Raw genomic sequence first — 16803 nt, forward strand, 5'->3', positions numbered from 1 at the left:
GAGCTTTCATTTGGTGGTATTTCATTGCTGCTGACATTTTTACTTTTTTTGTTATTAATTGAAATTTAACGATTTTTATGCAAAAAAATGACATTTTTCACTTTCAGTTGTAAAATTTTGCAAAAAAAACGACATCCATATATAAATTTTGCTCTAAATTTATTGTTCTACATGTCTTTGATAAAAAAAAAAATGTTTGGGTAAAAAAAAAAATGGTTTGGGTAAAAGTTATAGCGTTTACAAACTATGGTACAAAAATGTGAATTTCCGCTTTTTGAAGCAGCTCTGACTTTCTGAGCACCTGTCATGTTTCCTGAGGTTCTACAATGGCCAGACAGTACAAACACCCCACAAATGACCCCATTTCGGAAAGTACACACCCTAAGGTATTCGCTGATGGGCATAGTGAGTTCATAGAACTTTTTATTTTTTGTCACAAGTTAGTGGAAAATGATTATTTTTTTTTTTTTTTTTCTTTTCTTACTAAGTCTCATATTCCACTAACTTGTGACAAAAAATAAAAACTTCTATGAACTCACTATGCCCATCACGAAATACCTTGGGGTCTCTTCTTTCCAAAATGGGGTCACTTGTGGGGTGGTTATACTGCCCTGGCATTCTAGGGGCCCAAATGTGTGGTAAGGAGTTTGAAATCAAATTCTGTAAAAAAATGACCTGTGAAATCCGAAAGGTGCTCTTTGGAATATGGGCCCCTTTGCCCACCTAGGCTGCAAAAAAGTGTCACACATCTGGTATCTCCGTACTCAGGAGAAGGTGGGGAATGTGTTTTGGGGTGTCATTTTATATATACCCATGCTGGGTGAGAGAAATATCTTGGTCAAATGCCAACTTTGTATAAAAAAAAAAATGGGAAAAGTTGTCTTTTGCCAAGATATTTCTCTCACCCAGCATGGGTATATGTAAAATGACACCCCAAAACACATTCCCCAACTTCTCCTGAGTACGGAGATACCAGATGTGTGACACTTTTTTGCAGCCTAGGTGGGCAAAGGGGCCCATATTCCAAAGAGCACCTTTCGGATTTCACAGGTCATTTTTTACAGAATTTGATTTCAAACTCCTTACCACACATTTGGGCCCCTAGAATGCCAGGGCAGTATAACTATCCCACAAGTGACCCCATTTTGGAAAGAAGAGACCCCAAGGTATTCGCTGATGGGCATAGTGAGTTCATGGAAGTTTTTATTTTTTGTCACAAGTTAGTGGAATATGAGACTTTGTATGAAAAAAAAAAAAAAAAAAAATCAGCATTTTCCACTAACTTGTGACAAAAAATAAAAAATTCTAGGAACTTGCCATGCCCCTCACGGAATACCTTGGGGTGTCTTCTTTCCAAAATGGGGTCACTTGTGGGGTAGTTATACTGCCCTGGCATTTTCCGGTGGCCCTAATGTGTGGTAAGTAGGTAAATGACCTGTGAAATCCTAAAGGTGCTCTTTGGAATATGGGCCCCTTTGCCCACCTAGGCTGCAAAAAAGTGTCACACATGTGGTATCGCCGTATTCAGGAGAAGTTGGGGAATGTGTTTTGGGGTGTCATTTTACATATACCCTTGCTGGGTGAGAGAAATATCTTGACAAAAGACAACTTTTCCCATTTTTTTTATACAAAGTTGGCATTTGACCAAGATATTTCTCTCACCCAGCATGGGTATATGTAAAATGACACCCCAAAACACATTCCCCAACTTCTCCTGAGTACGGCGATACCAGATGTGTGACACTTTTTTGCAGCCTAGATGCGCAAAGGTGCCCAAATTCCTTTTAAGAGGGCATTTTTAGACATTTGGATACCAGACTTCTTCTCACGCTTTGGGGCCCCTAGAATGCCAGGGCAGTATAAATACCCCACATGTGACCCCATTTTGGAAAGAAGACACCCCAAGGTATTCAATGAGGGGCATGGCGAGTTCATAGAAATTTTTTTTTTTTGGCACAAGTTAGCGGAAATTGATATTTTTAATTTTTTTCTCACAAAGTCTCCCGTTCCGCTAACTTGGGACAAAAATTTCAATCTTTCATGGACTCAATATGCCCCTCACGGAATACCTGGGGGTGTCTTCTTTCCGAAATGGGGTCACATGTGGGGTATTTATACTGCCCTGGCATTCTAGGGGCCCTAAAGCGTGAGAAGAAGTCTGGAATCTAAATGTCTAAAAAATTTTACGCATTTGGATTCCGTGAGGGGTAGGGTGAGTTCATGTGAGATTTTATTTTTTGACACAAGTTAGTGGAATATGAGACTTTGTAAGAAAAAAAAAAAATAATTCCGCTAACTTGGGCCAAAAAAATGTCTGAATGGAGCCTTACAGAGGGGTGATCAATGACAGGGGGGGTGATCAATGACAGGGGGGGTGATCAGGGAGTCTATATGGGGTGATAACCACAGTCATTGATCACGCCCGTGTAAGGCTTCATTCAGACGTCCGGATGCGTTTTGCGGATCCGATCCATCTATCAGTGCATCCGTAAAAATCATGCGGACATCTGAATGGAGCTTTACAGGGGGGTAATCAATGACAGGGGGGTGATCAGGTAGTCTATATGGGGTGATAACCACAGTCATTGATCACGCCCGTGTAAGGCTTCATTCAGACGTCCGGATGCGTTTTGCAGATCCGATCCATCTATCAGTGGATCCATAAAAATCATGCGGACATCTGAATGGAGCTTTACAGGGGGGTGATCAATGACAGGGGGGTGATCAATGACAGGGGGGTGATCAGGGAGTCTATATGGGGTGATCAGGGGCTAATAAGGGGTTAATAAGTGACGGGGGGGGGTGTAGTGTAGTGTAGTGGTGCTTGGTGCTACTTTACTGAGCTACCTGTGTCCTCTGGTGGTCGATCCAAACAAAGGGGACCACCAGAGGACCAGGTAGCAGGTATATTAGACGCTGTTATCAAAACAGCGTCTAATATACCTGTTAGGGGTTAAAAAAAAAACACATCTCCAGCCTGCCAGCGAACGATCGCCGCTAGCAGGCTGGAGATCAACTCTCTTACCTTCCGTTCCTGTGAGCGCGCGCGCCTGTGTGCGCGCGTTCACAGGAAATCTCGCGTCTCGCGAGAGGACGCGCCGGCGCGTCCAGGAGGAATGAATCAACCACCTCCAGGACGCGTCTGTGCGTACAGCGGTCCGGAGGTGGTTAACTTCTTCATGCATTTCATCATGGAAGGTGATTCTTCCGCAACTGTAGACTCAATACAAGGGCGACAAAGTAGCTTCGTATAGCTTCTGGTCACTAGTACTCTCCATGACCTTCAGCAGCCTGGATCCGGACCTTCCCGACAAGGATCTCGGCTTGTAGCTGGGTATCTGAATTAAAAAAAATATATATATGCTTTTCCCCGCACTTCCTGGTCTGCAGGAACAAATCTCGTGGGATTTCACACGCTCCCGCGTCTTGCACGCACGTGACCCATCCAGTAATAATAATAATAATAAGACTCCGCCCCCTCCTGGCTTAGCGTGCCGCATGGGGATCCTGTCTGGACTGCCGGAGATGCCCGCAACAGCAGGAGGCACTTCCACTCGGTTAGTACACGGGGTGAGGGAAGAGTGAGGTGGAGCTAGGAAGCTCATTGCGCGTCTCCTTGGCACATACTGAAGTCAGGCTACAAGCGGGAAGATAAAGGCACAGCCGCTCAGTTCAGATGCCCCGCCTCCCAGTATAGTGCCCCATGGTGCTGCATCTTTAGGGTGTGTGGAGTGGGGAACTCACCCGGTGCACGTCCCCCCCCCCCTTCCCCCCTACATGGCCATACCAGTAGGATCCACTTCCTAGGACAGGAAACCACTGAGGAAGAGAGGCTCCTCCCCTTTTTTATACCTGTGGGTTTCCTGTCCTGGGAGGCGAACCCTCTCTCATGGTGCTGTCAAGGACAATAGGGAAAAAACGCATTGCATCCGCACTTGCTTCCGCACTTCTATGGGGCCAGGGCTGCATGAAAAAACACAGAATTTAGAACATGCTGCATTTTTCACGGAACGCAGAACTGATGCGTGAAAAAAAAAAAAAAAAGCATTGAAATTAATGGGTCAGGATTCAGGGCGGGTGCTATGCGTTCACGTGCATTACACCCGCGTTGAAAACTTGCTCGTGTGAAAGGGGCCTTAAGGTCCCAAACGAATCAAACCTTTGACAGGTCCTGAAGAAAGAACAGGAGACCGGCAGCTACGCGATCAAATTGGAGGAGGTGAGAGTAAATTTTTTATTTTTTAACCCTCAATTGACCTACTAAGCATTCTGTATTAAAGAATACTATTATTTTCCCTTATAACCATTTTATAAGAGAAAATAACACAGTGAATAGACTGTCATCTTAGCAACCGTGCGTGAAAAATCGCACCGCATCCGCACTTGCTTGCGGATGCTTGCGATTTTCACGCAGCCCCATTAACTTCTATGGGGCCTGCGTTGCGTGAAAAATGCACAACATAGAGCATGCTGCGATTTTCACTCAACGCACAAGTGATGCGTGAAAATCACCGCTCATGTGCACAGCCCCATAGAAGTGAATGGGTCCGGATTCAGTGCGGGTGCAATGCGTCCACCTCACGCATTGCACCCGCGCAGAAATCTCGCCCATGTGAAAGGGGCCTAAGGGTGAATAGGACAAGGGTTCCAGCCCCTAAGGGGGCTAATAGTAAGTAAAAAAAAAAAAAAAAAAAAACACTAAGGCTACTTTCACATTTGCGGCAGTGTGATCCGGCAAGCAGTTCCGTCGTCGGAACTGCCTGCCCGTTTCCGCCGATCTGGATGTGACTGAAAGCATTTGTGAGACGCATCTGGATGCGGATCCATCTCACAAATGCATTGCAAGAACTAATCCATCTCTCCACTTGTCATGCGGACAGACGGATTAGTCTTGTATCTTTTTTCAAATTTTTACCGGTCTGCACATGCGCAGGCCGGAAGGACGTATCCGGCATTCCGGTATTTTGAATGCCGGATCCGGCACTAATACATTCCTATGGGGAAAAATGCCGGATCCGGCATTCAGGCAAGTCTTCAGTTTTTTTCGCCGGAGATAAAACCGTAGCATGCTACAGTTTTATCTTTTGCCTGATCAGTCAAAATGACTGAACTGAAGACATCCTGATGCATCCTGAACGGATTACTCTCCATTCAGAATGCTTGGGGATAAAACTGATCAGTTCTTTTCCGGTATAGAGCCCCTGTGACCGAACTCTATGCCGGAAATGAAAAACGCTAGTGTGAAAGTACCCTAAAATATTAAGTTTAAATCCCCCCCCCCCCCCCCTTTTCCCAATTTTACATAGAAAATATCTAAACAATAAATAAATAAATATATTACATAGCGCTGCGTCCAAAAAGTCCAAACTATTAAATTATAAAAAAATCTCTCTAATGCAGTGAGCGCCGTAACAGAAATAAATAAAAACCATGCGATTCGCCATTTTTAGTCACCTTGTCACCCCAAAAAATAGGATAGGACTGTTCTATTATGGGCCAAACTTTTTATAAAATGCGAAATGCACGCGCCTTTTTTTGGTGTTTTTTTTTTTTTGCGTGGTATTTAGTATCGCAATACTTTTTTATGGTGACGAAAGCAAATCAAAATTTTGTATCAAAACAACCCTACGCCGATCTGATCGGCGTAGAGTTGTCACAATACCAAAATTTTGATTCGGTTTCGATTTGGCGACTAAAAATTTTATTTGGCTCCTAAATTTTTCAGTTCAGGAGCCAATGGCTACTAGGTATTTTTTTTTTAGTCTGGAGCTCTGGGCCACTGTCAAAAACAAATGGTCCTGGAGCGGAATTTAAAGCAGTTGTCTGACATTCAATATAGAAGTTACAGGGTGTCTGGACAGGCTGTGGCTCAGCGATCATGTTCTGTTCATGCACATTATCACTTCCAGTCTGGGTGAGACGGGAGCTGCGGCGCTGGAATTGGGACACTGAACAAGCAAGTTCTTTTTGTTTCTTTAAGCACTGTTCATACATTTAATAAATCAGACAACCCCTTTAATGAATGGATGAATGTTCATGGCAGTTACAGAACTGGGACCCTTTTATTCTCAAATACTGGCGAGAGTCCCAATAATCAGTGGTTATGACCTTGTAGTATAATGGTCCAGGATCCAAAGGAGTCCAGCTGAAACATCTTCATGTGCTCCCCGTAATACCCACGGATAAGTTGGTCCCAATATTGGTCATAGTGTCTCCCATTGAGGATAGAGAGATTCATTTGAGTGGCTCCAGGGAAAACAACTTCATAATTTGAGCTTATATCCCCTATCCACAAGATAGTGTGCAAGTGTCTGATTGGCAGAGGTCTGGAGGATTAGAACCGCGAGGATAACTTTTTATTATTTTAATATCTTGAAGTGCATTTTACAATTAACTTTTTTTAAGGCTACATTCACATTAGTGTTTTCAATTCCGCTATCGAGATCCGTCACAGGATCTCAATAGCGGAAGAAAAACGCTTCAGTTTTGTCCCCATTCATTGTCAAATTTTTTAAAGGACCAGTTCAGGTCTGGGGTCACTTTGTGAGGCTTACATAATAGAAACCACCGATAAATCACCCTATTTTAGAAACTACACCCCTCAAGCTATTCAAAACTGATTTTACGAACTTTAGGTGTCCCACGACAATTAAAGGAAATTAGGAATGAAATTTCAAAATTTCACTTTTTTTCTGCAACACTTCAAGGGTTAACAGCCAAACAAAACTCAAAATCTATTACCATGAATCTGGAGTTTACAGAAACACCCCATGTGTGCTCAAAAACTGACGTATTGGAGCACGTCAGGCTTTAGAGTGGAAGGAGCACCATATGGCTTTAGGAGAGCAGATTTAGCTGGAATGGTAATTGGGAGCTTTGCCGCTTGTGAAGACAACCTAAGGAGGCCCTACAATGGAAACCCCCCAAAAAGTGACCCCATTTTGGAAACTACACCCCTCAAGTAATCTTTCAAGGTGTGTAGTGAGCACTTTGACCTCAAAAGGTGTTTCCTAGAATTAGGAAACACTTGGCAGTGAAAATGAAAAATTGCATTTTTTTCCCCACAAAAAAAATTGCTTTATACCCACATTTTTCACTTTCCCAAAAGGGTAACAGGACAAAATGCACCCCACATTTTTTTCCCCATTTCTTCTCGAATACGGCAACACCCCATATATGCTCAAAAAATATGTATGGCGCACAGCAGGGCTCTAGAGTCAAACAGCAAAATATGCGCGCTGCGTCAATGTGCCCTGCACTAATCCAGGACCAGGACCAATATCCGCTCTCACCAGCTGGTCTTGCAAATTCCTGGATCTCCGATAGGAGAATAGAGGGGGGGGGGGGAACTGAATTCAGGAATTTGATTCAAGCAACCTCCCAAAATGCCCCAATGTTTCCTGATAACACGGTTGAGCTCACTACTGTGCTCAGTATATCGTGAGATAAATGGAATCCTATTATGGGATCCAGTGACATCCTTTCTCTTCAATGTATCCCGTCTATCAATAGCATGGACCATATCAATTTGAGACTGTAATAACCTAGAGGATAACCCCCTTTGTTTGAACTTGTCAACCATGACCTCAAGCGTGTTTTCAAGAACATCGGGGTTAGAAACAATCCTTTTGGCCCTCAGATACTGAGAGAAAGGAAGATGCTTAACCATATTACGTGGATGACCACTGTCAAAGTGCTGGTCCTGGTCCTGGATTAGTGCAGGGCACATTGACGCAGCGGAGCATGGGATGTTTCCCATGTCTCAGCTGCGTCAATTGTAAACACATTTGCAAGGGCAAGACTTTTGTACATCCTACGACGGATGTGAGGTATCCCATTTCTGTTTACCTCACATGTAATTCCAACTTTGTGATTTATCTCTTAAGCTGCCCTTGCAAATTATTGTACGTAGGTGAGACATCAACTGATCTTAAAACCCGTTTAAACAACCATCGATCCACCATTAGGAAGAAACGTCAGGATTTGCCTATTCCTAAACACTTTGTAGAGATAATGTTGGATAATTGACCACATTCCTCTACCTAGACGTGGAGGTAATAGAATCTTGCTATTAAAAAAGGAGGAATTGTTTTGGATACATACATTAAATACCTTGAGACCTAATGGTCTGAATATTGTTTATAATCTAGGGGTATTTTCTTAAGGGATTGGTTTGCCTCATAATGTCCCTTTGCATCTTTTGTTTTGTCTTTGTCCTGTAGTGGTGATTGATGTTAAACATAAGTGATTATATAAGATCTTACTTATGATCCTATTTTCTTTCGCTTGTAGAAATTTTGATGAAAGATGTGGAGCAATATGGAGAAGACATTAGCATACTATATGGATGAACATCGTTATCCCATGCCTGTCTAGTATAATTATGTTATGGTTATTTTTCTACTTGTGCTATTGTCCAGGTTGAGCCTTGATATATATTTTTATAGTTGTCAGGAGAACCCTGTCCTTGGCTGTGTCAGGAGGCGTGTATGGGGCGGCGCTTGAATGCGCAATTGGCACGGCAGTGCCCATCATTAGGCAGGGGATGCCAAACACTGGTGTCCCCTGTCTCACCTCGGAGGAGACAGGTGCTGACCGGTCCAGCACTGGTGACCTCCCCCTGACCTGCCACGCAGCTCCATACTGGATTCCAGCACTGCGATGTGCCGGTCTTCAATGACTGGCCAATCGCAGCGCTTGGAGCAGCAGGGGGGTGGTGCTGCACCATGCTGCCCCGATTTCCTCCCAGCACCTGGCGGACATTGTGTTGTGCCGCACATGTACGTCGCTGGTCCTTAAGTCACGTCCAGCTGTGACGGACATGTACGGCAAGGGTCCTTAAGGGGTTATTGTAATAGCCTGCTGAGTGTTTTCCCTTTGCTGGAAGGAAAAGCACCATAAAAGCAGGTTTGTTGTTGCATTTTTTTGCTGCACACAGTCTCCACGTATTCCAGCACCCTAACTAAGGTTTTACAGTTTAACCTACAATTTAAAACGAAGCAGCAAAAAAAAAAAAAAAAAACTTGCTGGAACACAGATTCCATGTGTTCAATGTTTTCAAGGCCATGTGGCAAAAGAAAGCATTGTTATCAGTGAATGTAAAGGTTATGGAGAGCTGGAAGGCGACTACTCATGTGAGGTCTAGAGTACAGGTCTGTACAGTAGCCGACTAGTAAATCAGTGGAGCGCACAAACTGCCAACAGCCAGGCTCCTTGTGCTTGCAACATAGCTGATCTTAGATGTCAGCACAAGGACGCCGGGCTCCCCCACCCCGCTTCTCCATTTCCTCACATGACCTACACACAGAAAACGTCCAGGCACTGTTATATCTATCTGCAGATCTCCATACAGTGCACAAGTGCTCCGTGCTATCAACCAGTCAAAAATTAAGCAATATCTGCAAGAGTTAAAGACCCCCATATACATAATACCATCACTGGCCAGACCCGCAGTTTTCGGTGGTACTGGCAGACAGTCTAAGGGATAATTCATACATGTTCTCAAGTGTATTTAGACATCTGTTTTTTCCGCAGACCCTTGCTCTACAGGACATATATTGGGGCCTGCACTACTTTGGTCCGTTTTGTGAACAGAATACGTCCATTCTATACAACGGGTGAATGAAAACCACGGATACCATCCATGTGTGGTCTGCTTTTCACTGATCCTTTAAATAGAAAATTGAAACAGTTTGCAAAACGGATCAAACACGATGAAAAAACATTGACATATGTCTTGAAAATGATAGATGTGCATTTGCCACTTCAAAACAGTCGAGCAGAGATAAACAAATGGAATACAAACTATACTGAATCTATTCCCCTAAAACTACATATCGTCTGCTCAGCTCCTCCTGCTCTATAACATGCTGCCTGCAGATTTCTTTGGATTTTCATGGTGACAGGTTCCCTTTAACCAGCAGGATCCATGAAGACAATGGACTCCAACAAGTGCACCGAGCCCGCACAGTTCTCTCAGCAGACATATGTAGCGAGTGCCTGAAATCACAGTCCTCACTGGTAAAAGTGATTTTAAGGCTACTTTCACACTAGCGTCGGGGCTCCGCTTGTGAGCTCCGTTTGAAGGGGCTCACAAGCGGCCCCGAACGCATCCCCAATGCATTCTGAGTGGATGCGGATCCGCTCAGAATGCATCAGTCTGGCACCGTTTGTCCTCCGCTCCGCTCAGCAAGCGGACACCTGAACGCTGCTTGCAGCGTTCAGGTGTCCGCCTGGCCATGCGGAGGCAAACGGATCCGTCCAGACTTACATTGTAAGTCAATGGGGACGGATCCGTTTGAATTTGACACTATATGGCTCAATTTTCAAACGGATCCGTCCCCCATTGACTTTCAATGTAAAGTCTGGACGGATCCGTCTGAAGCTATTTTCACACTTAGAATTTTTTCTACAATATAATGCAGACGGATCCGTTCTGAACGGATCCCAAGTCTGCATTATATGAGCGGATCCGTCTGGGCAGACACCAGACGGATCCGCTCTGAACGCAAGTGTGAAAGTAGCGAATGACAAACAGACCCCATATTGCTTGCCACCTGTGGCCACTGCCACCAATGATTTTAATACTGGAGGGTTGAGAGGGGCCGGCGCACTGTGCCACCAATGATTTTAATTGGATGGGGGGATTGAGGGGGGGGGCACACTGCACCACCAATGATTTTACCCCTTTATACAGGAGGCGGGTACTAGCAGATCAGCGGCAGTTAACTGCCGCTGATCGCAGCTCCCTGTCAGGGGCAGGGTGCCGGCAATGCGATTCTGCTGCCGGCACCCGCCTCCTGTATGTGTTAAAGACTGACTACTGTATATGAGTCCAGACTTTCACTATTAGGCCACACAGAGCGGCGCCCAGCGATGTCTCAGCACTCACCATTTAGTCCTGGGCGCCGCTCCGTTCGCCCGCAGTGCCCCATTACTGTCTCCTCTCCTGCTCCACATGCTGCTGATTACTATCGGAGCGATGGGGAGGAGACATCAGCTTCACTAGTGGGCGTTCCTTCTCCCTGGCTGTAGCGCTGTCCAATCGCAGCGCAGGGAAAAGGAACGCCCACTAGTGAAGCTGATGTCTCCTCCCATCGCTCCGATAGTAATCCTATCATTGGTGGCGCAGTGCGCCCGCCCCTCCTCCGCCCCTCTCTTCTTATTGCCGCCCCTCCTCCACCCCCTCTCTTCTCATTGCCGCCCCTCTCTTCTCATTGCCGCCCCTCCTCCGCCCCTCTCTTCTCATTGCCGCCCCTCCTCCGCCCCTCTCTTCTCATTGGTGGCAGCGGCAGCAGCACAGGGGGAGGGAGGACAGCTTCCTTCTCCCCGTGCTGCTGAGAGAGAACATGAGCGCGCCGATAGCAGCGCGCTCATGTTCAGAGATACTAGACTGCGCAGAAGCGCAGCCCAGTATCGAAAAAACGGAAATCCCGGTATCGTATCGATACCGGGACAAAAGTATCGATTGGGTATCGAAATTTCGATACCCGCAACAACCTTAGGAGGAGCACCGGCCGGCCACAGACAGCGCAGGTAAGTAGAATGCTTCTAAAATCGCCAAGTAACCATGGCAGCCAGGACTGCAGTAGCGTCCTGGCTGCCATGGTAACCGATCGGAGCCCCAGCGATTAAACTGGGACTCCGATCGGAACTCTCCGCTGCCATCAATGATAGGGGGGTGATTTTAATTAGGGGGGGGGGGGGGGGGGAGGGGAGACCGCACTGGCCACCAATGAAATACTGGGGAGGGAGGGGGGGGTCTGGCCCCTGCTGCCTGTGCGGCACCTGAGGGGTTAATTGTGCGGATCACAGCCCCCTGTAAGAGATCAGGTGCTGCCAGGCAGCAGTTATGTACACAGTTCTTCGTATATTCTAACTTGAAGCGTCCCCATCACCATGGGAACGCCTCTGTGTTAGAATATACTGTCGGATCTGAGTTTTCACGATCTAACTCAAATCCGATGGTATATTCTAACATAGAGGCGTTACCATGGTGATGGGGACGCTTCAAGTTAAAATATACCATCGGATTGGAGAAAACTCCGATCCGATGGTATATTAATAGGGAATCCTGACTTTACATTGAAAGTCAATGGGGGCAGTGCTCCAGACAAAAAATAAATAAAAATTACCAGGAGCCATTGGCTCGTAAACTAAAAAATTTAGGAGCCAAATTAAATTTTTTAGTCGCCAAGTTTAAAATGCATATAATTTTAAAAAAAGGACTTTGAGAAGATGAGACGCAGGTGACAGTAGTGAGCCAGCACTACATATAGGAAAAAACAGCACCACATACCGCTCACATCCAGGGACATCTTCTGGGGGACAAGGTGACTAAAAATGGCGAATTGCGTGGTTTAGAGTTTTTTTTTTCTGTTACGGCCTTCACCGAGCGGGAATATTTTTTAATATTTTAATAGCTCACATTTTTTGGGACGTGGCGATATGTAATATGTTTATTCTTTATTGTTTGTAAATTTTATATGTAAAACTGGGAAGGGGGCCATTTAAACTTTTAGTATTTTGGTGTTTTTTTGTTTTTTTTACTTTTTATTTAATAACCATTTCTTCCCTTAGGGACTAGAACCTGGATCGTGTCATCCCTTGTCGTATTCACCCTGATAGAGATCTATCAGGGTGAATAGGAGCTCACATCTCCCTGCGGCCCTGGGCTCTGTGCACACAGCAGCAGGGAGCTGAACATGGCAGCCAGGGCTTCAGTGGCGTCCTGGCTGCCATGGTAACAATCGGAGCCCCAGCAGTGTAATCTGCCACTGCCACCAATGGAGGGGATGGGACCCTGTGGCCACCATATAACAATGAAGGGGGGGGGGGGGGGCGACGACTTGTGGCAAGTGATAATGGGGGGGAGAGGGGGAGCACTGCTCCACCAATGAATGTAATTAAAAAGAGGACCTTTCGTGGGTCCAAAGAATAAGAACTTATCAGCAGGTTGCATAGTGCGGCGCCCAGGGATCTAAGTGCACTTACTATTATTCCTGGGCGCCGCTCCGTTCGTCCTCTGTGGCCCCCGGTATTTTCAGCATTCAGAGGAAGGAGGAGACGCCAGTGTCTCTCCTTCTCCCTGACAGCAGCGCTGTCCAATCACAGCGCAGAGCTCAGAGCCAGGGAGAAAAAAACCTCCCTGGCTCTGAGTTCTGTGCTGTGATTGGACAGCGCTGCTGTCAGGGAGAAGGAGAGACACTGGCGTCTCCTCCTCCTTCCTCTGAATGCTGAAAATTCCGGGGGCCACAGAGGACGAACGGAGCGGCGCCCAGGAATAATAGAAAGTGCACTTAGATCCCTGGGCGCCGCTCTATGCAGCCTGCTGATAAGTTCTTATTCTTTGGACCCACGAAAGGTCCTCTTTCATACAATTGTCTGCAGCGGTATAACAGACCCGTCACCCGGCCTCAATAACAGGGCATGCGATCTGTGGCACCTGAGGGGTTAATGGCCGCGGATCGCCTGCCCTGTTATTGAGGCCGAGTGCCCGGTCTGTGATACCGCTGCCTATACTTATGTTTTACATTCATTGGTGGCGCAGTGGCGACAGCTCCTCCCCTCCTCCTCCCTGCTATATCCCCATTGGTGGTAGTGGCGGCCGCGTCACAGTGGAGAGGGAGGGACTCCTTCCTTCTCCACTGTGCAGTGTCCTACTGAACTTAGGCTGCGCAGGATCGCGGCGGTACAGTCGCAAATGGCGACAAGACTAAAAAGTCTTGTCGCCATCTGCAAATTTTAAGGCGCATTGGCGACCGTTTTGGTCGCCACCTGGAGCCCTGGGGGGACGGATCAGTTTGCAATTGCACCATATTGTGTCAACGTCAAACGGATCCGTCCCCATTGACTTGCATTGTAAGTCAGGACGGATACGTTTGGCTCCGCGCGGCCAGGCGGACACCAAAACGCTGCAAGCTGCGTTTTAGTGTCCGCCTCCAGAGCGGAATGGAGGCGGAACGGAGCCAAACTGATGCATTCTGAACGGATCCTTATCCACTCAGAATGCATTGGGGATGAACGGATCAGTTCAGGGCCGCTTGTGAGAGCCCTCAAACGGATCTCACAAGCGGAACCCCAAACGCAAGTGTGAAAGTAGCCTTACTTTGGTTATGTTCACATCTTTGGCATTGCCCTGAAAAATGCCAGCATTTATGGCGGAAAGTGGTCAGATCCCATCATAGTCAATGGGGATCCAGCAGCGAGTTGTAAATTCTGCCAATGCCAAATCTGTGCAAAAGCAGCAGGCTGCTTTCTGCCGGAAAATCCTGCTGGATCTGTGAACATACCCTTACTTATATAGTGCTGACATATTCCACAGCGCTTTACAGATATTGTCATCACTCATTCTCCCCAACGGGGACTTTAACAGTATGTCTGAACTTGAGTACCCGGAGAAAACCCACACAAATACGGGGAGAACATACAAGCTCCATGCAGATGGTGACCTTGGTCGGATTTGAACCTAAGACCAGCGCTGCGGGACACCAGTGCTAACCACTAAGTCTCAGTGTAGCACACAACCATTTGTGAACACAGGCTTTACGTGCTACTCATATGTGCACAATTATTCCACCAACGCATTTTCAATCTACTGAATGATCCTCTTGGGGGACGGCTGTGAAATGTCTCCACATTGACGCCCAGCGACAGAAACCTCAAGCATCAGTTGAAAGTACAAAAAAACAATCATTTCTAACACATTATTACAAGCTCCAACACTTCAGCTATTGCAAAACTACAACTCCCAGCATGCCCTAATAACTGTAGACAATACAGGCATGCTGGGAGTTGTAGTTTTGCAACAGCTGGAGGGCTGCAGGTTGGGCTACAGAATGTGAACCATTTGTGCTGCAGTTTTCATTTATAACAGAAATCACAGCCGGAGCCCTCGCACAGGTCATACCAGAGGTATCCAGCGGACCTCCGTGCCTCACAACGGCGTCCGTCGGTATGATGGGAGAACTAGGGCTGCACAGAGGCTTCCACTGCTTCTCCACCCGGGACACACAAGTGAGCCCAGAACCTGTCACCTACACGTCTCGGCTTCATACCAGAACGTGGGGGCCAAACTGCCAATTAAAGAGACACTTGTAATAAATGCAGCAAAACTGGAACATGGCCCATCACTCCCATTCACTACTGGTACAAACACTCATACTGGTCAAGCTGTCATTGTGACTATGGGTTGTACAGAAAACCCCTTTTAGCTCAGGTAGGTCTGTGCTCTACTATAACACCCAGTGACAGGCCAGAGATCAGGAGGACAGCTGTGCCCCCGGCCTGGGCTCACACTGAAGTAACTTTCCCACCTCATCTCTCCTCTTCTAGGTGTTTTATCACTAAGACCTTCCCCCGTCCTCTGACACCCTGCCAGGAAGCCCGCTAATGTGCTGCAATAATCCCTCCGGCACCTTAGTCACCTGTGCAGCGCTGCCAAGGGCAGCCAGGGGCGCCCGACTCCTCAGACCCGCTGACAGCCGGCTGTACATCATGGACGCCGCCATGTTGTGCTCTGTTGTCTCTTGACAGACACGCCTCAGCAATAAACTCAGCGCGCAGGCGCACACGCCAGTGTCATAGAGAGGCCGGCCTATAACGCCGCACAGCAGCTGAGCTGACGTAGACGCTCTGTCTAAGAGTGTGGGTAGAAGGTCATACTCGATGGTAGCCAGTACAAGTTCATGCTTTTTGCCTAGAGCGGTAGCTAAGTCGAGATGCAGTGATAACAAATACCTACGTCCCTAATATAAAATCGCTGAAGCTGCATAGCAAGTTTCAGAAAAGCTGCGCAACCTTAAACTATGCCCCCTGCCAAATCTGCAGTGGCCACATGACTATCATAGTCAGGACACAAGACAGAGACCTCCCAAGTGTCCCTCTTTTTGCCCCAAGTCCCTCTTTGCCCTCACATGTCCCTCTTTTTGATCAATGTAGAAATACCCAGTATTGTTCGCAAAACGGACAAGAATAGGACATGCTATATTTTTTTTGCGGGGCCACGGAACAGTGCAACGGATGCGGACAGCACACGGAGTGCTGTCCGCATCTTTTGCGGCCCCATTGAAGTGAATGGGTCCGCATCCGACCCCGCAAAAAATGCTGCTCGGATGCGGACCACAACAACGGTCGTGTGCATGAGGCCTTAGGATCGGTTATCAGTATCTGATCGGTGGGACCTGTTTTGAGAAGACACTGGTGCTGCGTCCTTCTCCAATCTTACCAAGCAAAGCGCTGCACATTGTATAGTGGCTGGTATTGCGCTCAGCCCCATTTACTTCTGTGGAGCCGAGCGTGATACCAAGCACAGCTGCTATACAATACGGAGCTGTGCTTAGTAAGCACGGAGAAGACCGCGACACTCACAGGAGCTCTGGGCCCAACTTAAAACAGCTGGTCACCGGGGATCATGGGTGTCAGACCCCCACCAATCAAAATCTTGGAAAACCCCTTTAACCTCCTCCGGACCGCCTAACGCAGGATCGCGTTCCGGAGGCGGCAGCGCTGCGCAGAGTCACGCATATACGCGTCATCTCGCGAGACGCGAGATTTCACTCAAAGCCGGCCCGCGCATGCGCATCGCGGGCCGGCAAAAGTTAAAGGACAATTTCGTCACCAGCCTGCCAGCAACGATCATTGGCTGGCAGGCTGGCGATTTTCAAAAAAACGAATCACAAGCCATATAACAGATCATATTAGTAAATATGATCTGTTAGATGGCTTGTCTGCTCCTCTGCTGTTCCTTTTCGTCGGTTGGATCCAGCAGAGGAGCAGAGATCACAGTGAGTAGCACCAACACCA

General features: G+C 47.0%; 1 protein-coding gene across 2 annotated transcripts in view; it reads right to left on the bottom strand.

The window, feature by feature from the left end:
- Window positions 1-15557, bottom strand: part of SUCLA2 (succinate-CoA ligase ADP-forming subunit beta) — a 178837-nt gene extending 163280 nt beyond the window's left edge. The window contains exon 1 of one of the 2 annotated variants that reach the window (XM_040425455.1): window positions 15417-15542. In XM_040425455.1, the coding sequence (XP_040281389.1) occupies window positions 15417-15509 (93 nt within the window). In that variant the 5' untranslated portion in view covers window positions 15510-15542. Of the gene's footprint in view, window positions 1-15416 lie in introns of both variants that reach the window. The other variant, XM_040425456.1, reaches the window with a different exon arrangement.
- Window positions 15558-16803: the final 1246 nt, after the last annotated feature.

The sequence above is a fragment of the Bufo bufo genome, chromosome 3 (genome assembly GCF_905171765.1).
Source record: "Bufo bufo chromosome 3, aBufBuf1.1, whole genome shotgun sequence".
In the NCBI taxonomy this organism is placed as follows: domain Eukaryota; kingdom Metazoa; phylum Chordata; class Amphibia; order Anura; family Bufonidae; genus Bufo; species Bufo bufo.